The following is a 22,307-nucleotide window of genomic DNA, read 5'->3' on the forward strand; positions in this document are numbered from 1 at the left end:
AGTGCGTTTCACAGCTCAGCTCAGCTCTGCCATGCCATGCCATGATAATTCCTCATGCTGGGCAGCAGAGGGATAGGTAAAAACTACCTGAAACAGAGCAAAGCATCATGAGGAAAGAGATTCTTCCCACGTGTGAGAACTTAYGAGAGTGCTGTGACAGAAAATTCCCAGCTTGCAGCCAGACCTCAGCACTGGGACTGGTGTAATTGTGACAGGGAGTAATTTTACAGCTAATAAGGGAAGGGGGTGAAGAGGCTGAGGCAAAGGGAAGGCGGCATTGAGGATACTGCAGAAGGTGAGAGGACGAAGCAAGAGGCTGGAGGTGAGGTACATGCTGGCGTGCTCTGGAACGGGAGTTCACGGGTGCACACAGAATCACAGAATAGCTGGATTTGGAAAGGACCACTGGAGAAGATCCAGTTCAACCCTCTGCCAAGGCAGGGTCACCTGGAGCAGGTGACACAGACGCGTCCTCACGGTTCTGGCAGGGCTGAGGAGGCGGCGGGGCGGTCCCAGCTCGGCGGGGCCGAGGCGGGTCCCGGGGGCGGCTCTCGCCCCCTCAGCGACCCCMGCAGGCGGGAATCGCCTCAGCCTGGCAGTGGCGGGAAGCGCGCGCGCAGCAYCGCGCATGCGCGTGCTCCCCCCTAGTCCCGCGCGACGTGGAAGCGGTGGGGCTGGAAGGGGGGGGGAGGGGGCGACGTTCGAAAAATGCCCGCGGTCTCCCATTGGCTGGAGCCGCCGCCCGGCCCCGCCCCTCGCCGCGGCCCCGCCTCCCCCGCGCGGCCGCGGGAGCTGCGCGTGAGGCGTGGGGGCGGCCTGGCGGCGTCGCCGGAGGGGCCCCGGAACTGCCCTCAGCGCGTCCCCCCCTCGCCTTCTSTGCCCTGACAGGCCTGGGGGAGCGGAGGTGTCATGATGGGGAGTCGCGACACGCTACGCGTACACGGCGCGGTGTCGCGGTGGGCTCGGCCCGGCACAGGCCCGAGGAGGCGGCCCCGGGCCTCGGGTGTTGCCGGGCCCGGCGGGGCCTGGCAGGGTGCGGGCCCGCGTCCCTTCACAAAGGAGCTGCGGGGCTCAAGCACACCTCAAACGCGCCTCTCCTGTCCCGCCGACACCGGGCGAGCCCCGGGGAAGGTCAGCGCCGGAAGGAGCTGACAGGGCCGCGACACAATAAATAATCGCTATTTATAAACTTAGGGAGCGCCTTAGCTCYCGCCGCGGCCTTCCCGCCTTTTGGCTGCTTGGCTGTGCGGTTGTTTGGGCTTTTTCCTGCACTAACTCACTTCCTCAACGCCCGAGAAGTGCCGCCACTTGAGAGGAACCTCAGTTTGGCTGTGAAGTGACTCCGTTTCCCAAAAGAGGTCCTTAACCCCCCTGGGCGCTGATAGCGATGGATACAGACCTACCTGTGAGGCTCCCAGACACTTCGGAGCGCCTCCCTGCGCCCAGGTGCTCGCAGCCTGGTTAAGGAATGTTGCACCCTCCTCCCCGGAGTGCACAAATTCTCCATGGAGAAAGCTGTTAAATTCCAGTCTGGAATGGGGCTGTACCAGAAGGGCTCCTATTCCTGTATCGTTATCCTTCTTGCCAGTCTAGGGGTGTGGGGTGTTTTTGAGTAAAACATCGCTAAGATTTAAGGAGAGAAGGAGCAGCTGTAAAGTGGGGTGGCTCTTCCCAGGCCGGGGAGCTCCACCACTTAACCTGCTCCACCTGGGGACATCTCCAGACACTGTTCAGAACAAAACCTTCCCACGTGTATTTTAACTGTTCTCCCGCTTCTCGGTGGCTGCGACTCATTGCGGAGCTGCCCAGCCTGTGCTGCAGGGGAACAAAAGTTGGATATTGTGGGTGTGTTTGCTCCTTTGTACAGTGTAGCAGAGACYGATAGTGTGGATAGTTTGTTTATAGATGGGGTATTTCGCATTTCTCGGGTATTTCTCACTTCTTAGGAGCCCTACTGAATTATTTCGGGGTTAGCAAGTGTGTCACTTCCCAGTTCTTATCTAACTATTGAGTAAGTGTTGCACTCTGATTTCCCAGCACGTGACTTTTGTTTGCTTTGACCATAAATAGTATTTTTAGCATCTTCAAGAAAGAGTTGGCCTGCACTCTCTGGCAAGCAGCTCCCATTGAGACATGAAAGGTTCTGAAGTGCTTGTGTTTGTAAACAGTGTCCCTTCTCCATGAGAGCAGGGAGAGGAGAGGGAGATGAGTTCAGTTCAAGAGTGAAGGTGTTTAATGGAGTGGGCAGGACAGCACAGACCTTCCTCAGGTGAGACTTAAAAAATCGTTGGATAGCATGGAGATCCTTGGAAATAAGGAATGAGTAGAAGGAAAAGAAATACACATAATTTCTGTTGGGGGGAAGAACTTAGTGTAAATACCTTGGGGAAAAGTGGCTTTTGGAGCTTTCTACCATTTGCCTGTCTGTGCTTGCTAGTTAATTATCTCCTCAATACATCATGCACATTCATCTGACAGAAGCTCCTTGAATTGATTTTGTCTTCAGTATATCTTTTCCTGTGTTATTTTCCCTTTCAGCGGTAAGTGACGTGTAAATCTTTTGGCATCGTTTTGTTACAAGTGACCTGGGGTCCTCTGAGGATCTAAACTTCTGTGAGAGGGAAYAAAAGTTTAAAATTGATGAACTCTAATGGGAGGTGTGAGTAGATTGCTTACATACTGCAATGGAATAATGGCTTTTATCATGTATAGTTTTGTGTGTAGAATAATGAATGATGGCTGAATAAGTAGTAATTGGTTGGAGGGTTTATACAGTGGTTTTAAATTTAATCTATCTAGGCAAGGAGGAGATGGCTTATGAAAGGTTCAAACCCTGGTATGTAACATTTACAGCCTAAATTTTCATTCAGGTGTATGCAGTTTGTCCAAATTCATAAAGTTGGATYCTGAATTGAAATATTTTATCCAAGACTGTGAAAACTTTCAGCAGGGGATTTTCATGTTGGAGTTGTTTTAACTTTGTGACCCAAACTTGTTTTAAACTTAAAGCTGAACCTTATGAGCTGTAATGGGGGTGATTTTATCCCTCAGTGACTTGTGGCATAGACAGAGTGTGGAGAATTTGGATCAAGGGCCATTCTAGCCAAAACTGTTCTAAACTGTTGTCCCTCAGGGGTTGTCACCATCATGATCCTGAGCAGCAGTGTGAAGACCGATTATTTTGAGACAGCCATGCAGGCAGAAATTCTGCCTTGTATGAATCCCTTGGCTGAAGTTGYTGTGAGTTTTAGGTAATGGTGGTGGTGTAATTTAAATTGCACACTGGCTGTAGTGGTTTGGGAACATGATGAAAAACTTCTGCGTGTAGGAATGGAAAATATCCCAGGCCACAGAAAGGATCTGCTCTTACTGCATTTCTGTGCAGGTCGGAGATTGATGGAGAGAGAATTGGAAACCTGTRGTGGTTTTCTATTGAGCTGCTGTTCTTTGTGTGGAGAACAGTGGAGGTGAGGCATGGGTGGTTACTTCTGKTTTAATAAACATCTGTGGGGATTGAGCTGGCTTAGGGTTGCTGGTGTTAGACTCTAACAGAGACAAGGTGCTGAGCTCAGCCCTGGGTGGGAGCACCAGTCTCACTCTACTAATGTGGGGGGCTTTTCCCCTTCTTTTTTTTCTTTTTTTTTTCTTTCTCTTTTGCAGTGAAAGCAGCATCTGCGTGTGCAGAAGGGCAGGGTTTAATTTTTGCTGTGCTCTGTAAAAATCGGGACAGGCAAGGTATAAGTTGGATTGCATCYGTGGCATTTGGAGTCAGAGACTCAAATTCAGTGCTGAATGAAAATCTTTTCAAATGAAAATATATCTTTAGGCTTTAAAAAAAAAACCCTTTGAGTCTCTGAATGTAGGAATTCCTGCGGGTGGGTGCTAGAAGTGTGAAGGATTTTTGCTGTGCTCCCCTGAACCCTAAAGCCATGGTGCTGTTGTTCCCCCCATAACTCCATACAGGGAAGGAGTAGATGGAAATGGACACTGTAACACAGGCAGGCCAAGGAATGTGTTGTCTGGCAAGCAGGGAGCTCTTGGATATGTGTGCTGGACCACTATTCCTGGTTAATTGAAACAAGCTGCTTTGTGCAGCCTGCAGCAGCRCGGGACTCAGGTAGCCTGGAACAGATTCCTGGGAGCTTCCACCACAGGAGAGCTGCAAATACAGCCCTTGCAGCTGAATCAGCTGGAAATTCCAGGGAGCTGGGACACCTCCTGGGAAATGGTGGCCCCAGGGATCAGGACAAAACTTYTTGGATGGCAGCAGAAGTGATGGGAATGCCAGCCACATGCAAGGGTGTTTCCAAGTGGGTTGACAAATAAGGATCAGAAGTTGGAACTAAGTTTGTATTGTTTATTCAATAACATATTTTATTAATCTGCAGGATTTTAGGCTGGTTTAAATTACTCAATACTCCTGGGCTGACTTAGCCAAGACCACAGGCAGCTTCATGAGCTGGAAAAGCTAAAAGGTAGAGTGCTGGAACACCTCAGTGAGCAGGCAGTGGCAATACCAGCTGAGAATTCCTAATAGACACATTTTGTAAAACATGTTTGTAACCAGGATGCTGCTAAATGATAAACTGTGACTATATAGATAGTGAGGGTTTTGATAAAGTATCTGCTACCTGGACTATGTTTTTTAGAGAACAGCTTTGAGGATTTCAGGGGTACAAATACTGAAAGAGTTATGCAGCTTACAATTTAGAAGGTGATGGGTTTTGGTATGTTTGATTTGGATTTACAAAAATATTAATATTTCCTGTGCTTTTTTTAATCTGGTTCCAAGTCATTTAAGTGCTCTTGTTCATTATGGAATAGTAAATAATTGTCAATAATCAATAGCCTGGTTTTTAAACCAGTTTGCTTTTTAAGCCTTTCTGATAACAAACAGTTGTTCTTGCTTGCATSACTTGTCAGGTTGTTGGATTTGTGTCCCTTGACACTGCCTTCAAATCTTCAAATGCATAAAACCTTTTTGTAGCCCTTTTGGGACTCATTTCTAGGCCAGTGTCATGTACTTTGTACCCAGTCACATCTGAGTACATCAGTCACCCATACGTGTCGTGTGACAGTAAAGGGACACCCCCCTGGCACAGGATTGGATACACTTCCTCATTTTTCCATTGCATATTTGTTTTCAGCTGCTCACCCTACCCTGAGTCCCTGTGAGTTGGAGTTTTGCCAGCCTGACACTTGGGTTGCCACATTCAAAACCTAATTTATACTGAAACACTTTCCCTCAAAGGAGATTGAAGGGTGAGATAAGCTGAAAAATCTCATGGCCAGCAGAAATTCAAGAACACAGCCAAGTTCTTTTTCTTTAAATATTCTTGTGTCTCTTACAGTAGTGGGGGGACTCCACATTTCTTAAGTGTTGTCCAAAATTGTGTCTCACCCAAAGCCTCCCTTTATTTATTCCCTAATGATGTGGTGATGGTTCAGGAGGAAATTGCTATAGGTTTTCAGAGTACTTCCTGAAAAACTCTACCTTTGGATCATCCATTAGTAAATACTCCCTGAGCTGGGAGATTGGACACATTCCTGCTCATCTAGAAATCCAGAAATTTGTGGGGGTTTGTTACTCATCAGCTCCTTGCTGGATTACCTGCTTTGGAATAACTGGTTCCTGATAGTTTGGGAGCCTGTGAACCTGCAGGTCTCCTGTAGGAAAATGTGTGTAACTGTGTGAGAATAAACTTTCTGTACTTTGGTGAAGGTTGGCATTCTGGTGGTGTTTTCATTGCTCATGTGATTATATTTTTCTGACAGTTAATCAGTTTCAAATGTTAGTTAGAGCTACCCAACAACCACCCGGAAAACTGCATCCTCAGCTAGTGGCGTCTACCCTCTTTAAGTGCACAGTGTTTGTTTGATGTTTGTGTAAATGCAAAATTCAGTTGTTACTTTCCTTTTTATTATTAGTAAAAGTGATGCTCGTGATTGTAACTGTGATTCCTGTTTAAAGTTGTCTTTTGAAATAGGGTGTATAGGTAACTGTTGGTTTAGGTGACTTGATTTTTCCATTACATAGATCTATTTTATTTGAAGAGAAAAACAAGGTTTTCTRCATTGTTGTTGCAAAACCTTCTCTTTTTTGCTTTTTCTTTTTGAGGCATTGAGTTCAGGTCTGTTTATGATTGCCGTTTCATACTCARTGCAGAAAACCATTTTTGATCTCCCTGTGAAAAGAATTTGGGTGAGCAGGCGCAGTCCCTATGTGGATGTTCTTGCAAGGTGGGGCTTCTGACTTTGCCCCTGCARGCTGTCAGTGCTTTGAAGTCAGGAGATTATCCTCCTGCCCCTTTGATCCCCTGGGCCTTTTGAGCAGGAGATGATCCATGCCTGGAATGCAGAGGGAATCAACAARCCACTCTGAATTTCTGCTGGATACCAGCTTGTTTGTGTGTATTGTAGGCACAGAAGTGAGGAATTGTGCTGTGTTAAGTTGTRCCCTTGAGAGCAAAAAGGTTCCAATGGTTTATACACTGATCTAAACATAGGAGTTTGCAGAACTTAGGGAATTTTAAGTCAAAGTTGGGAGTACTGGTTTTGTGCATGTGTCATGCAGGTCACAAGTTTAAAAATAAATAAACCCCAGGACAATGTCAGCCACAGTGTGGCGTGTGTGTGTGTTTGTGTGTGTGTGTTTAATCCCAGGGAATGTGCCTTTTGTAGCCCCCAACTGATTTCCCTGAGGGGGAATCTGTAGTTGGTTATTTTAGGACTCAATTCAAAACTCTGGCATTTTCTTAAAGGGCTTCAGACTCTGCTTGCTGGAAGAAACACTGGACACTGAACTGAAGCCTGGTGAAAATTTTCTTTTTTTTCCTTTCATTTTCCAYACCTGGGGAAGAAAGGTCTCTTAAAACAGGCCATTTTCTTTTTAAATTGCTGTGCTGTATTCTGTATATTTTATTAAGGAATCAGTATATTTTCCCATCCTGACGTTCCTGATATTTCACAAGAAAGCTTCATTCATCTCTTTTTTTTTTCCTTTTCTTTTTCTTTTTTTTTTTTCTTTTTTTTTTTTTTTTTTTTTTTTTTTTTTTTTTTTTTTTTTTTTTTTTTTTTTTTTTTGTCTCAGAAAAAAAATCCAGTGCCGTTGGGCTTTGCTTTCCCTGGTGCTGAGGCAGGACCATTCCCTGTGGGTTTTCAAAGTGACTGTTCWGTTCCTGTCAGAAATGCCTCTGATTGATTAGGGATCCCCACTGCTGAGTAATGACAGGACTGTATTTTTGGGCAAGAATTGTTGTTGCTGTGGTACGGAGCATCCACCCCCGCAATGGGGAGTACAGTGCTGAAACCATGGTGAAAATCAGCTTGAAAACAGGTCTGGGACTGATGTTGGGCCTCTGTGCAAGAGGAAAAGACTCAGGCTGGGGGAAATACCTATTGAAAGTGCAAGTTTATGGTAAATGCCTGCCTTCTGAGCAAAAGGAAGYATCCAGAGCAGGTGAAAATGGGGGCATTTGGCTGCTTCTCTGTAAGGAAGGGAGGAGGTCAGGCTGGTGCTTGATCTTTGGATGAAGCTAGGACAGGTCCAGCTGTGGCTTGCTGGAGGTGAGGTTTTGCTTCTGAGTTTTTAAAGGGGGTGCTGAGAGGATGTGGATAAGACAATGAATCCCTGGTTTGTGATGGAATTAGTGGAGCCGCTCTCCTTAGGAGAGGCCAGTGCAGGTAGATGGGCAGCAGGTAAGAAAGGCTGTAAAAGCATAATAGTAGTAAGGGATGAGACTTGAAGAGGTTTAAACTAAGCTTAACCAATTGTTATCCATGACAGTGCATGTGTTTGGAGCAGACCTTTGGCAAGCTTGCGTTTTCTGGTTGAAGGCATGGAGACTGCTGTTCTGATTGTCATTTTTTTTGTTTAAAGAGTCCTTCATTTCTTTAAACTGCATGGGGTTTAGTTTGGGGAGGCATGGCTTGGGTTCCCTGTGTTTGTATCTTCTGCCTAACAGATGTAATGGTCTAATTCTTTTGCTCCATGTGCCAGCTCCTGCTTTTACCCAAAGTCCCTGAGTAACAGTTCCACTCAGGGCACAGTGCAATGACTGCTTCTCATTAATGCTTGCCCTTAACTTAAAGAGCCTTTTTATCTTTCAGCCGTGTTCTAATGGAGCAGGTCTGGCTTGCACCTTTCCCATTTCTGCTCCATCCATAGCTCTCCAGTTTGCATACACGTTTTAGCACCTTTGTTGAATGCAAGTGTTGCTTGTCAGTTGTGTTAGTCATGAGCTGTAAGTCATTTATCCTTTTCTTTAATTTGATAGATACATGGACGTAGATGTTTTTGTTTTGTTAATTTTCACACCACATCTTTTCTGTACTTTAGGTTGACTCCTCACTGCACTGTGAAAACCATTAGGAAAAAGTCCTTGGGGTTAAAACCTGGGGCTCTACCCAGTTACCTGCACTTGGGGCTAGAAATTAATTTAAATGGCGACTGATCTGTCTGAAGCTGAACCCGTGCATCATAAGGCGCTTCCACTCTTAACGGGCGCTCAGCTGATCCACACGGACAAGTTAAGTGAGGTAGGGGTTGGCCCTTTCTCCAARCTTGCCCTTGGATCAGTCCTTGACTTCCAGTCCTGCTGAAGGTTACTCAGTACTCTTTCTCCCCTGCTTCTGGGAAAMTCCATTGGGAGTCTAACAAACTGCTTCCCCTTCCCTGCTTTCCCTGAGATGATGTATCTGTCAAAATCCTCAAATGYTCCTCTCACTTAAATTTGTAACGGTAAAATATGGAACTATCCTCTCTTAGTATGCTTTGAAGAAGCTGATTTGAGGGCTACTATCTTTTAACATCCTGAAAAATCCAAAACAGAATATTTCTACCTACGCTGCTTTGATTTACTTTAATCCCATTTCAAAATTTCCCAATTATTTCCAGCATCTGTGCTGATTTTCGTGTGCTTTTTGTAGAAAGTGGAAGACGACACAATGCCAATCCGACGCTCAGTGAATGCTTCTTCACGGGAAACTCCTCCCAAAAGCAAACCTGCCGAAGGGGAAGAGGTCAAAGCAGGTACAGTCATAGTTCTACAGTGGATTAATGTATATCCAAACATAGGCTGGTGTTCTGAAAAACCCTACAGCCAGAATGAAAATATTATTAATGCTTGGCTCCCTGTCACAAACTCTTCCAGGATTATTGGCAGGTTGTGTTTTGCAGACACTGTTTTCAGTCTCAACCCATTTATTTTGTCTTTTATGTCCTGTGTTGCTCCAGACATGAAAATCTGGCTAAATATGGTCCCTTTTAAGTTTGCACATCCTTTAGGGTAAAGAAATTGTGGAGTTTCGGTAATATCAGAAAGATGGCTTGAGATCAAAAGGTGGAGTTAATGAATGGAAAAATGAAGTATTCAATTCTTTTCTTTATTTTTCTCAGCAAAAACATTTTACCACAATGTGTCTATGTCAATGAAATCTAGTCTGATATTCACATGTCTGGTCTTAGCTTCACCTCAGTGTCTCAGAATGTGTCATTTCACTACTACAGTCAGCTGGTTTCACTGGCTTTGTCCTCTTTGGTGTCACAAATAAAAAAACTACATACAAAACCAACTTTTAATTCACTGTGCATTTTAAGTGCTTCTGTGGGAAAACTATGCACAGGAATGTATCAGGAAATCTTAAGCTGCCCAGAGCAGTGTTGGTGGGCAGTTCTTTATCCAAAAAGTGTGGGATTTCAGTTTATATGCATCTTATCTAGAGGSCAGCCCAGTCTCTAAGGACAGTTCTCAGGTAAATGTACTTTTATGTATTTTTTATTTCCTYGGTGAGTTGATTTCTGACTGGATTTGATCCTTCTGATACACAAGTGCTCCTGCCAATGCACATGCCATCTAAAGCTTTGCCAAGTCTGGAGAAATGTGATGGAATTGTAATTATCCTTCAGGTGCTTTTGTGTTTGAAAATAACTGGGTCATAAGCAAAGCTACTTCTTAGAATCCCAGGCCTGTCTGCAACAGCAGCTTGTGGAGTTAAGAGGAGAATACTGGTGGAATTGGTTAATTGTGAAGATGTTGCATCATATTTTTTGCATTTGAGGACTGATTGCATCTTTATTGAAGCTCTTTTCAGTACTTTTCTTCACTTATAAAGTTGCATTTCAATAACACATTTAAATTAGTGAAAAAAATGATGGGAAATAGTGAGGCACATTCTTAAATTTGGCTTATCTTTCCCTCTACCTTCCTATAAAATAAGAGCTGGTTTTGGACAGTATCTTGATGCTTTTTCACATTTTCTAGATGCAGAAGTCACCTCTGAGGAATCTGCCTCTGTTGGAGAGGAACAAGAGACTGAAACCCTGCCTGCTGCATCCAGTGAACCAGAACAGCCAAAGGAACCTGAGAATGAAGGGAAGGGGGAAACAAAGTCCTCAGAAGAAACCAAAAAGGAGTAAGGCTTGCTTGGTGCTGTATGCAGGGATTTGGGTAGGATTCTGAAGGAAGTCAGGTTCTACTTCCTTCAGGTTTCCCTAGTTACAGAGAAAAAAAGACAGCGGGAAAGATGGAGGAAGTAAGATGAGTGCCTTAAGATGCTTCTCCTTAAGATATTTCTCAGGAAGATGCTATTGATCGTGTGTAGCTGCTGTTCTTGAACACATGTGAGGCTGAATATTGATACAGGATCTCTTTTTTACTGATAGAAACATCCAAATATTCTTTAAATTACATTAATTTAAATAATGTCAGACGTTCTGGGGTGGGTTTTTTTTTGTTCTTGTACTGCTTGTTGGCTTGTTTTATTGCCTCTTATCTTGCTACTGCTTTGTATTTTCCCTAAGAGAGAAGGATCAGTCTAAGGAGAAGGAGAAGAAGGTGAAGAAGACCATCCCTGCGTGGGCCACACTCTCTGCCAGCCAGCTGGCTCGGGCACAGAAGCAGACTCAGATGGCAGCCACCTCCCGGCCCAAAATGGATGCGATTTTAACCGAGGCCATCAAGGTATGCAGGACACAAATGTGGTTTTTATTCATCTGTCACAAARCAGAGCAATTTATGTGCCTAAAACACATGTTTATAGCTTGCTGAGGTACAGTGACAGTGCTATGTGTTAGCAGGAAGCTGAGTGTGTAACGTGGGCATGCTTGTGAGCTGACATGTGAGTCCATAAGGAAGATGAGGGGCCCTGTAGCTGATTTCTTTGTTTAGAATTCATTTCCCTCCCTAGTTACATTATGAGGAGCAGCTAAGATGGCATAACCTGGTTGACTGCTGTCATAATTTTATTTGCTGTGCTTCTTAGTCACATTTAAGTTCATTTACCTGGATTCATCCATCCATTTGATGCATGTTCTTTTTTTAGCCTTAACTTACTGTAACTCAGGACAGATGGAGGTACTGTAAACCTGCATTCCAAAGTGGTGTTGATCTTGGTTTACTTTATCCCTTCTGATTTTAAGAGGAGATCTGTGCTGTTGCAGCTGTGCTGCTGYTCTCCCCTCAAGGCTTGGTTGTTCCCTTGAGAGAAGGCCTGGACTCCCAACAGCATTAACTGCAAGATGGCCTTTCCATCTATCTTCAAAAGATGAACTTCACCTTAGGTTTTTTGMAAGTTTACTAATGTCAGTGCTCCATCTTCTTAAAAAAAAATTGGCATGTTGTTCTGACTTAATGATTACTCTGTTTGACATTAATAAAATGTTAGTAAACCAGTTGTGCAGCATTGGTTTACCAAAAAGTGAGTGTATTTTGTATTTTAAGCCATTCCATGTGAGTGCTTCAAAGCAGGGGAGTAGTAGATATGTGCTTGCTGTGCTGCTTTTGTGGTGTTTGTGTTGCCCTTCAACTACTCAGAAGGGAAAAGTTGAGTATTTTGTTAGTCATATTTTTTACCCTTGAGTCAGTGGGGAAAAGGCCAGCCCTGACATCCTGTGGTGGAGATCAGTCCAGTCTCTGTTCTTGCAGCCCCATTCAGGATAATTCCAGTACAGGTGGTTTCTAATGTTTTGTTTCTGTTCCAGGCCTGCTTTCAGAAGAGTGGTGCCTCGGTCGTTGCAATACGGAAATACATCATCCACAAATATCCTTCCCTGGAGCTGGAGAGGAGGGGATACCTCCTGAAGCAAGCACTGAAAAGGGAGCTGGAGAGRGGAATCATTAGGCAGGTAAGAGCTATGGAGCAACACTGGAATGGCATTGCTGGAGAGGGACTRTTTACAARGGCCTGGACTGACAGGGTGAGAGGGAATGGCTTCACACTGCCAGAGAACAAGGTTAGATGGTATACTGGAAAATAATCCTTCCCTGTGTGGGTGGGTAGGYCCTGGCACAGGTTGCTCAGAGAAACTGTGTCTGCCCAATCCCTGGAAGTGTCCAAGGCCAGGTTGGACGGGGCTTGGAACAACTTGGGATARTGGAAGGTGTCCCTGTCCATGGCAGGGGGTGGAACTGGGTGACATTTAAGACCCCTTCCAGCCAAAACCATTCCATGATTCTGGGAACTACATAGGAATTTAACTCCATTAACACATCTGTGGAATAACCACGTTCTCCCTCATGGAGGTTCATCAGCCTCTGTCTCTGCTTTGTTGGACAGTGGTAGGACTTCAGCACTGTGTTAGTCACATACTTKGTACAGTTGGTTTTTGTACAAATCATGGCCGTTTGTGGGATTTGTGTCACACAGCATTGCAGCAGCACACGAGTCCAGCAGTGTCACTTCTGCAGCAGTGTGGGTTTGAACATTGCAATTTACGCCTGTATCTGTCAGGATCTCCTGGTCAGGACAGCAGAGTATGTCCTAAYGTCTGGCTGCAGTTTCTGGTCTAATTGAAGTTTTAGTGGGTTCAAATCAGGCCTCTGCCATAAAAACCCTCTGCARGGTGACARTACATTCAGAATCTGCATCATGATRTCAGTGAGTCTAAGGTTGTTGTTATTCTGAGTTACTCCCTTAAGAACTGAAATGGTCTTTCTCTTGAACTAGGTGAAAGGAAAGGGAGCTTCTGGGAGCTTTGTGGTGGTGTCTAATGCAGGAAAAACTGTTCCAAAAGCCAGAGACAGAAAGGTAAGGTGTMTCATTTTAAACAACACTGAAATCTATTGCACTGAAGCATACTTGCCTAACCCAATATATGTAACCCCAACCTAGTGTTCTCCTTGCTGTGCTTTTCCTCCCCAAATACAGCAATTAAAACACCCGTYATCCCACTGGCATCAGAATCAGAAAGCTACTATGAGGAATTAAACCGTAGTCAAGTGATCAAAATCTGTTTTAAAATGTTTACATTAACCTTCTAGGCTTTTGTTCAGAGGCTGAAAACTTAATAACCAGGAAACTCTTCCTCTGCCTTTACCTGGTAGAGAGATGTGCCTTTCAGGTATTATGCTACCACTGCGTCTGGTTTATCTGTTGAGTGGATAAAGAGAAGACTCCARTCTTTAGGACTGAGGGGAATGTTTTCCCATCAGCTGTGAGGGCAGAGAGGGGAAGAAGAAAATATCCTAAGGCTTCTGGATGTCTTATGGAGTAATGTGAAGGGGGTGGTTTTTTGAGCTTCACAGTTAGTTGTGCTTCCAGTACTGCTGATCTCCCTGTGCTATGCTGAGTGTGTGAAACACGTTCCTAACGCTGCCGTTACAAAACGTTTAGCTGGAATTGCCGATCCCTTGGGATCAGACAGATGACGTTAGACAGGTAATGCCTTGGTCCTCATCTCTTTACTCCTGGGRAGACCAGAAGCCCTAAAACTGAAGGAAATGTCCACACACTTGGTGTAGGGCACTGAAGGGACCTAACTGCAGTGGAACTTTTCTAACAGAGCTCACTGCCTCCACGAGAAGTGGGAGCAAGGCACCTGATACCTGCTGACACATCACCTCTCTCTGCAGCATATGGGTATCTTTGTTTCCAGTTAGTTTCTCTGCGTTGCAGCAAAACAACTGTTTTGGATTAATTCAGCTGGCAGCAGCTCCCTCAGCCATTGCACTGTTTGCAGAGCTGCTGTTCAGCATCAGATCACTGAACTTCAGCACATTTTCTGTATAAAGAACAGACCATTTTTTCCTGATCATCMCCTCTCATAGTAACAAAAAGGGTGGAGGAAAACCCAGAATGGAACATTGGCTTCAATCAAGATTTTATTGTGTTACTTTTTAAAAAAAGGAGGACTCTTGTTTAGTTGTTCATTTTGGAGAGATTGATGAGTTTAAAGTTTTGTGCCAGCATGTATCATCATCTTYACAGAAAGGGTTGTAAAGCATTGGCACAGGGGGTCCAGGGAGTCACCATCCCTGGAAGTCTTCAAAAAATGTGTGGATGTGGCACTTGGGGACATGGTCTASTGTTGAATATAGTAGTGTTGGGTTAATGGTTTGACTTGATGATCTTGGAAGGCTTTTTCAGACTGAATAATTCTGTGATTCTATGATTTTTCTCCTGCCTCATTGAAGGGTGGCAGAGGRAAATGTCTATAGCAAGAGGAAGAAAATAAAAATACAGATGTTGTTAGATATTCAGCAATTTGTATTTATAAAGTTTTCCTAAAACTCCTATGAAAATTCAGCCAAATTTGTTCTATTTCACTTAAGCTGCGAAACTTTTTAAGTTGTTAAATTAAAGAGATGCCTTACAGCACCTGAGTTTCCAGCTCTGCAGCCAGTGTCAGGAGCACTTCTCCCCACGTGTGCATTGCTGGTTCAGAAACCTGGAATTTTAGGCCCCACTAATGCATAAAATTCTGTGTGTTTCAGAGAAGCAGTTCAGCTCCAAGTGCAGAGCAGCAGGTGAAGCTGGAGGATGTCCTGCCACTGGCCTTCACCCGCCTGTGTGAGCCCAAGGAAGCTTCATACAGCCTCATCAAGAAATATGTGTCTCAGTATTACCCCAAACTCAAAGTAGATATAAGGTAAGTGCTGGAGTTRCTTTAGCAAGCAGAGGATGGGGGAAAAGCAGCCTTCCTGTGRCTCTGCCTCACTTCACGATGATTCAACCCAGTATTTAAGCAGCCAGGTGCTTCTCCAAGTTGCAGACCATGTGGGAAAGCCTGAGGAAAAGCTGTGCCTTTTCCTGTATCCTTCCACACCCCATCTTTGTTCCTGACACCAACAGCAGCACTGCTCCACATGTGTTAACCACATCCACATCCCTTTACTGCCTGGGTGTGAAGGCCTCTCCTCGGGATCTCATCCCACTTGGATCTGGATGCTTTAGCCAGCACACACGTACAGTAATCTTTAAGTTGACCTGTACGGAGCRAGTTGAAGCTTGGGAAGCAAAAATAGGAAACACTGTGTGTCACCTTTAACAGGGCTTTGTCAGCYCTTTGTTTGCCTGGGAGCTGACTGAGTGCCCACCACGTCCAAATGTGCTGCTTAAGGTGAGTGGATCCTTGGCAGGGCCGTGTGCCCAGGGCTGCCAGCTGTGCCGTGACACTGAGCACACAGCACCCCTGAGCTGCCAGCTGTGGTGCTGTGTTCTGCTTGTGGAACGAGCCTCGCTGACAGGGCTCYGTTTAAAGTGTCTTCATGTAGGCAAACAGCACTCCAAGTGCTGCTCTGCTCACATGCTGCAAAGCGCTGTTTCTCTGTTTCTGGAGCTGTCAGTGTGTGTCAGTAAAGCTTTCTCCTCCTGTGTTTCAGACCCCAGCTGCTGAAGAATGCCCTGCAGAGAGCTGTAGAGAAGGGCCAGTTAGAGCAGATCACAGGGAAGGGAGCATCTGGGACATTCCAGGTCAGAGACTGAGTTGATCTTTTGTTGACCACAAGCCTTGGATGTCAGTACTGCGTCCTCTCCCCTGGTTTCACTGGGTAGCCCTTTCTTCAGCAGCCTGGCATGCTCAGCCTTGTCCACCTATGAAGCAGTAGGACTCTTGTTCTGCTGTTGGTCTCCATTTCAGGAGCAGACCCCTGTTCTCTTGCTGAGCGTGCTGCACGCACTGCTCAGCTCTGACTCACCAGCACAGTAGGGAGCTGGTGGGGTAAGCTTTCTTTTCCATCCCTAACTGGAAGTGCAGCAGGTAGCCCAGATGCCTGCAATGTCTTTTACTCATGTGTGTGCCAGAGAAGTCTCTTGGGTACATTTGGTCCGTGGGATGGAGGAAGATGTGATTTATTTTGCTTTCTTTCCTCCCCTGAGCAATAGGCCCTTAGACTGCCACATCCTTGCAGTGTGTTTGGGGGCTGGGGTGAGGTGTTGCTGGTAAAGCCCCCCAGGCCAGCTGACTGACTAGGCCTGTCCTCCCACCTACAGCTGTGGGAGAGCAGCGTTCCCTGTGCAGTGTTTTAATATTAAACGTATCTGTGCTAATGCAGGAGCGCCGACCCACCTGGTGCAGAGGAGCTTGTCCTGACCTGGTTTGGGAGAATTTTGTCTTGATGCTTTTCTCTTCCTCCTTGGAAAATAGCTGAAGAAATCAGGGGAGAAGCCCCTGCTGGGTGGGACTCTGATGGAAGATGCCATCCTGTCTGCTATTGCGGCCATGAACGAACCGAAGACCTGCTCCACCACAGCACTGAAGAAGTATATCCTGGAAAATTACCCAGGGACCAACTCCAACTTCCAGGGTAAAGTACTGATCCATGTAATGCTTCTATTCTGCATGCTAGGAGAGTCCTGCAGCTGCAGATGTGCCTGTGCAGCACCTTTAAAGTGCTCTGTTGAGCTTGCAGGGAGCTGCAGCTGCTCAGCTCTTTGCGTTGCAGAGATGCTCAGTGGTTTTAATTTCCATCAGTTCCTTTCAAGCCGGACAAAGGCCAGTTCCTGAGACAGAATGTACAATTCTCTTGTCTGTAGCCAGGAAGGGGGAATAGTATTCAACTATTTTATTGTTCTTAAATCACCAAGTTGATTTCATCCATCACTCTCTGCTTTGAAAGGGACAGCTTGATATCAATGCAGTTCCTAATTGCTTTTTATCTAGAGAACTTGTGTAGTTTAACTTTTAAAAAAGATTCATGAGCATTCCTCTTAATGATTTGTTTGAGGCCCTACTTTGGGTCTGATTTTTAAAAGGTCAAACAAATAAAGAGAAAAACTAATGGTGTTTTATTTGGAAAGGAGATTTGGCATGTCTTTGCTCCCAGGAGCAACACTAACGTCTGGTTTGACTTTTACATGATCAGAGGCTTTAGGGCAGATGTTCTGTTGGCTTACTTGAATTATTTGGGCTGAGCCCTGATGCAGTTGGTTGGTGCTGGAGGTCAATTGAGACAGGCTGAGCTCACAGCAGTCTGTACTCAAACCTGAACGCAGATCAGTTTGTTCCTGTGGTGTCACTGAGCTGGTGCCATACCTCAGGAGCAGAGAGGAGATTGCTGATCCCACAGTCTTTACCTGGAGCTGAAGCACAGTATCAGCACAGCTGTTTGGTGCAGGGTTACTGAACAGGTAACACACAGCACAGGTTCCAGGGCTGAAGAAGCTGCCTGAGGCCTTCTGCCGATCAGAAATTGATGTCAAGTGTGACTTCTTAACCTTGGGACAGGGAAAGGAGTTTCCAGGCTTCCTAAGCCCTCACGTAGTTTATTTTCAGGACCATTGGAAATGTCCCTRGTCCTCAGAGGTCTGTGTTGAGCCAGCCTCCAGTGCTTGTCACTCCTGCAAGGCTGATAAGGAAATCTCAGTGTGCAATCTGTTGTTTTCTTWCTCCTTCCGTTACATAAAAGAAACTTTGATGATCTCTGCTTTGTTCTGAGAGCAACTGGAGGAAGATCTGGTGMGATGTGAAAAGCAGGCAGGTACACACTGCAGAGCCAGAGCTCTGCTTTCCTCCCCAGTTTATGCCTCATCTCAGAACTGGACTTGACTGGAGTCAAATCCTTTATGGGCTGCTGTTGATCTTTGGCACTCAAAGCAAAATCAGCCTTGTGGTTATAAAAACTTTGGAACGTGCTTGAGAGGGGACCTTGTTTTTCCTGGGAGCTCAATATGCAAATAGTCCCTCTAATTCAAGCTGAAAATGGTTCTGAACGGACTAAACCACCCCAACCCTTTGCCAGAGACAAAGATGCCCTGTACTTCASAGTTTGAGTTACAATTCTTACATGGTGCACAATGGAATGGCTGGAATAAAAGTCTGGAATAAAAAAACTGGAATAAAAGTGCATTTGTTGTATTTCTAGAACAAACATTTTACCCTTTAAAAAAAAACAAAACAAAATGCAAACCACGGAATGGGGAAGGATGCAGCACGTACAACATTTAGAACGTGAGGAGATCAAAACCAGGGTGAAGGCTTGTTTTAAAGCATTCTTTGGAGGACAGGCTGAGACCTGGGTTAAATTTGGACAGAAGTAGTTACATGGTGCKGTTGAATCATTTATGAAGGAGCCTCCCATGACATCAGAAACGTGCAMTGTTTTTGACTCCTTCCTTTGAAGAATTTAAAGCCACTCTTGCCAAGTGCTCAGGAACAATATCTTGTATCTTGCTAGAAAACTGAGAGAGGATTTCCCATTCTGACTCCAGCTCTGATTTCAGAGGGCACAGCAGAGWGCAGGAAGATCAGACAGCAGGATAAAGATAGTAACACAACCTTTCTCTGATTTCTTTTCCACAGTGCAYCTACTGAAGAGAACCCTGCAGAAATGTGAGAAGAATGGCTGGATGGAGCAAATTTCTGGGAAGGGCTTCAGTGGAACCTTTCAGCTTTGCTTCCCTTATTATCCCAGGTAAAGAGCTTGGCTGTAAAATGATGATCAGGAGTTTTGCAYAGCTTAGGTAGCAGGGCTGAAGTTCATGAGCCAACCTCCAATTTTCAGGGAGGTTGTGGGGGGTTTAATCACTGGTGAACTGCCTCATTGTCACCCATCTGATGCTCTAGATAATGGTATTAATTGGGTAAAAAGAAAGCTGACTTCATTAACCCGGGGAGCTTTTAAGGGCAGTAGAAATATTCTACTATATTATAGTAGAATATAGTAGAATATAGAATATATATAATATAAGGGCAGCTCAGTATTCTCAGGTTGTTGTGCTGCTTGTGTTGCAGGCTGGGCTATTTAAGTGTTCCTGTGCTAAAACCAATTCACCTGAGCAGGGAGTGGGGTGGGTTCTCCATGCCAGCATGCTCCTAAGCAATWGGACCCAGCCATTCCTTCCTTAAGTGAGGAGAAATGGGAGGAGGGAAGATGACTTGGATTAGCTACTCTGAGTCTAAACCAGCCTTTCTTCTCCTGCTGTGAGCTGATATTGTGCTGGGCCATGTGGAGCCCAGGGATGGGGCCTTAGTGTCCCAGGAAGAGCCAAATGGCAGCACAGCCATTAAAGTCCCTGCTCCCCAGCTCCTTTTATTGCACACGAGTCCTCACAGCTTCAGCTGTGCTCAACTGCTGGAGTCTGGTCCTGCCCCTCTGTTGTTTCTCTCCCTGAGTTTGTGGGGAAGGAGGGATRGAAATAGAGAAGGGACAGTTTAGGGCTGGTGCATTTCCAGGCTGTCATGTTTCTGCCACTGCAGAGACTAAATAATGTTGGTTTAGGATAGCAGCAGGCACAAAATTCCTGGGGGCATTTCTGGATTGGACTGAAGTGGTAACCTCAGGGGGAAGTTGCAGTGCCAGAGGAGAGCCAGGGTTACCCAAGCCTTGYCTACCCTGGAGTCACATCCTGAGAAGCAAATCATGTTCTGACCAGACCCCTCTTGTAGCCCAGATGTGCTCTACCCAGAGAAGCAGCAGGATGAGGATTCTGAGGAATCTGATGAGGAAGAAGAGGAGGACTCTGAGGAGGGAGAAGACTCTGAAGAGGAGGAATCTGAGGGGGARGAACCACCACCAAAGAAGAGGTATGGCAGCATGAGAGACGAGTGGGCTCCTTTGGATGAAATAAGTGTCTGTCACAGCTGTAGAGTGCTCAGGTGTGGTCACCTTTCCACAAGGCTGTTGCTCACAGGTGTTGGCAGAAGTTTCTAATTATTCCTTCCTTCAGAGATACTGATCTCCCCCATTGCATAATTTGAAGCCTTCCTCTTTTCTCCCCCAGATGAGAGAGACCCTGTGTTTATTGTTTGTGTTGCCTTTAGTCTCCTGCTTTATAAAGTGTGATGTTTCACAGAAAACTTCKTGTATTTATTGTTTCCTTAGGAAAACTCTTCCCTAAAGTAATTATTTGCCACTCTTTAGCCAGATAGGACACCTGCCTCATTCAGAATGGGGATGTAATATGAGTGTTGTTTGTTGAGTAATAAAATCCCATTTAGAAAGGAGAGAGAGTGCTTTGGACTCTTAATTGTTCTGACAGCTGACTGATTCACTGTCATTATTTATATGTTTATTTGCCTAACAGAGGGATTGGAAACCTCACTGGCAGAGCTCTGTRGGGATGGGAAGTGCTCAGCATAGAGCAGCTCTTGCTCTTTGGGATTTAGCTCATGGAATGTGCTGGCAAAGGACATGGATGCCAAGATGYGCTTCATTTATGCAAATTGCTGACAGCAGCTCTGCTCTTGGTATTGTTTGTGCCTCCACTGAGYTTTTGTGCTGTCTCTTCCTGACAGGATGCAGAAGAGACCCCCTCCCAAATCCCGGAGTAGGGCCCCTCCGATGAAGCGAAGGGAGTCCAAACCCAAGCCAAGGAAAACCCCCGCCGCCCGCCGAGGCAAAGCAAAGCCCCCTCCCAAGGTCAAAACCCCTGCTAAGAAAGCCAAACCAGCAGCCCCAGCCATCAAGAAGGCTTCTGGTGGCAGCTCCTCCAAGAAACCAGCAGCCAGCGGGAGGAAGGAAGTGAAACCCTCTGCCAAGGGCAAATCCACCATGAGGAAATCTCTCCGGGCAAAAAAGTAAAATGTTTCCAATGTCAGGGTATCCCATGGTCAAACCCACAATCTTGTTTTATAAGTCAACGTGCATTTGTATTTTAGTTCTGATGCTTAAACACTTCTTTAATTTTTTTTTTTTAATCATGGGGAAAAGCTGAAAACTAAATCAAACCAACCCAAGCATTTGGTAGATCTCAGTGCTGTGCCTCGTGCCTGCCCTTCCCCTGGAACGAGTCATCTTTACTTTCTGCAATAATTTTAGGACTTTTCTAGGATGTCTTTAATCTGTACATTTATAGTGTTCCATGTGGGTTTTGGGGGGGAGGGTTGGCTTTTAAAACAACTCTTCAAAGAAGATCTTTATATCTTTAGACAGCAGGAACAGGATGATTGGGGGAATGATTCTTTAATGAGAAGGTCCCATTGCAGAGGAGTCCTCCCTAGATCCCTGCATGCCGAGGTCCTTGGCACTTCCTTGAGGGAGCCGTGTACATACAGCACTTGCACTGAGCCCTGAGGTGCTGCTTTCCTCAGAGCCACAGGCCCAGGGGTGGCAGCTGAGTCGGATCCTCAGCATCTCCTGAGGTCTGATGCCAGAGGGGCTCCAAAAGAGGCAGCTCTCGGTAAGGCGGGTGATTTGAATTAGTGTTTCCACACCACATCTGCTATCTTAAAACCAAAATATATCGAAGTCTTCTTGAGTCCAACTTTCAAATGTTTTTAAGAGATGAAAAGCCTGAGTTTGTCACCTCTTGTTTACCCTTTTTTAAAGAGAAGTTGGAGAGCTATACAATTGCTAATGTAGAGATGTTGATAAGTGAAGAACATGCGGTTTGCTAAAATAAAATGAAACTAGATTCCAGGCCTGCCTTCTGTGTCCTTTGTCTCCTCACCACAGCTTCTCCTCCTGGAAAGGTAGAGAGGAGGGAATAGTCACCAYGGATTGCTGCAGAGGCAGATCTTTGTTCCAAGCCAGTGTCATTTAGCCTGAGCCACTGCCAAGCTCTGTAGTTGGACCAACTCCTGTGCTTTTTTCTTCCCTGGTTTCTCTGGAGACAAAGGTGAGTGAGAAGAAAGCTCTGTTGGAACTTCTGCRCCTCTTCCCCCCTGTCAGCGATCAGYGRGGACAAAAAAACCCAGCTGCARCCTTCCCCTYRCCCTGCTCAAAGGAGCAGCACCTGCCCTCAGAGCACTGAAGTGACATCTCCACATCCCTGGCTCTGCCGTGCCCAGGGCTGTGATTCCAATGGGACCTGACAACCTCCAACGTGCTGTTGCAAAGAGCTGTGAGGAGGGGAATTACACAGACAAAAAGGGAGAAAATAGCTTCATTGAATTTATTCTTTTCAGCTGTTCTCCCAGTGTGCTACTTTAACTGGGAGTTAAAAAAAATCCTATAGAAATGGCCTAAATTATTCCCAAGCCTGTAAGGAGAGTACAAACAGCAGGTTAAAAATCATAGCTGATGGGCAACAGAGTGAAAGCTCTGATTAAAGAATGATCCACAGGGATGTAAAGCAATTAGAAACATTAGTTAATGGCTTGTTCCTGGAGCTGCTTGTACCAAAGCCATGGGGTTTGTTGGCATTGTGGT

At 45.5% G+C, this 22,307-nt stretch overlaps 1 protein-coding gene across 1 annotated transcript; it reads left to right on the top strand.

Annotated features, from left to right (window-relative positions):
* Positions 1–8,312: 8,312 nt before the first annotated feature.
* Positions 8,313–21,575, top strand: HP1BP3 (heterochromatin protein 1 binding protein 3). The gene is made up of 12 exons (XM_057380191.1): positions 8,313–8,538; positions 8,929–9,031; positions 10,263–10,413; positions 10,802–10,961; positions 11,981–12,124; positions 12,946–13,026; positions 14,712–14,866; positions 15,600–15,690; positions 16,364–16,523; positions 18,518–18,629; positions 19,604–19,741; positions 20,453–21,575. The coding sequence occupies exons 1-12, from the start codon at positions 8,443–8,445 to the stop codon at positions 20,736–20,738; spliced, it is 1,677 nt and encodes a 558-aa protein (XP_057236174.1). The 5' UTR covers positions 8,313–8,442; the 3' UTR covers positions 20,739–21,575.
* The last annotated feature ends 732 nt before the right edge of the window (positions 21,576–22,307 follow it).

The sequence above is a fragment of the Malurus melanocephalus genome, unplaced genomic scaffold (assembly GCF_030028575.1).
Source record: "Malurus melanocephalus ecotype Western Australia unplaced genomic scaffold, MMel_1.1 scaffold_440, whole genome shotgun sequence".
In the NCBI taxonomy this organism is placed as follows: Eukaryota; Metazoa; Chordata; class Aves; order Passeriformes; family Maluridae; genus Malurus; species Malurus melanocephalus.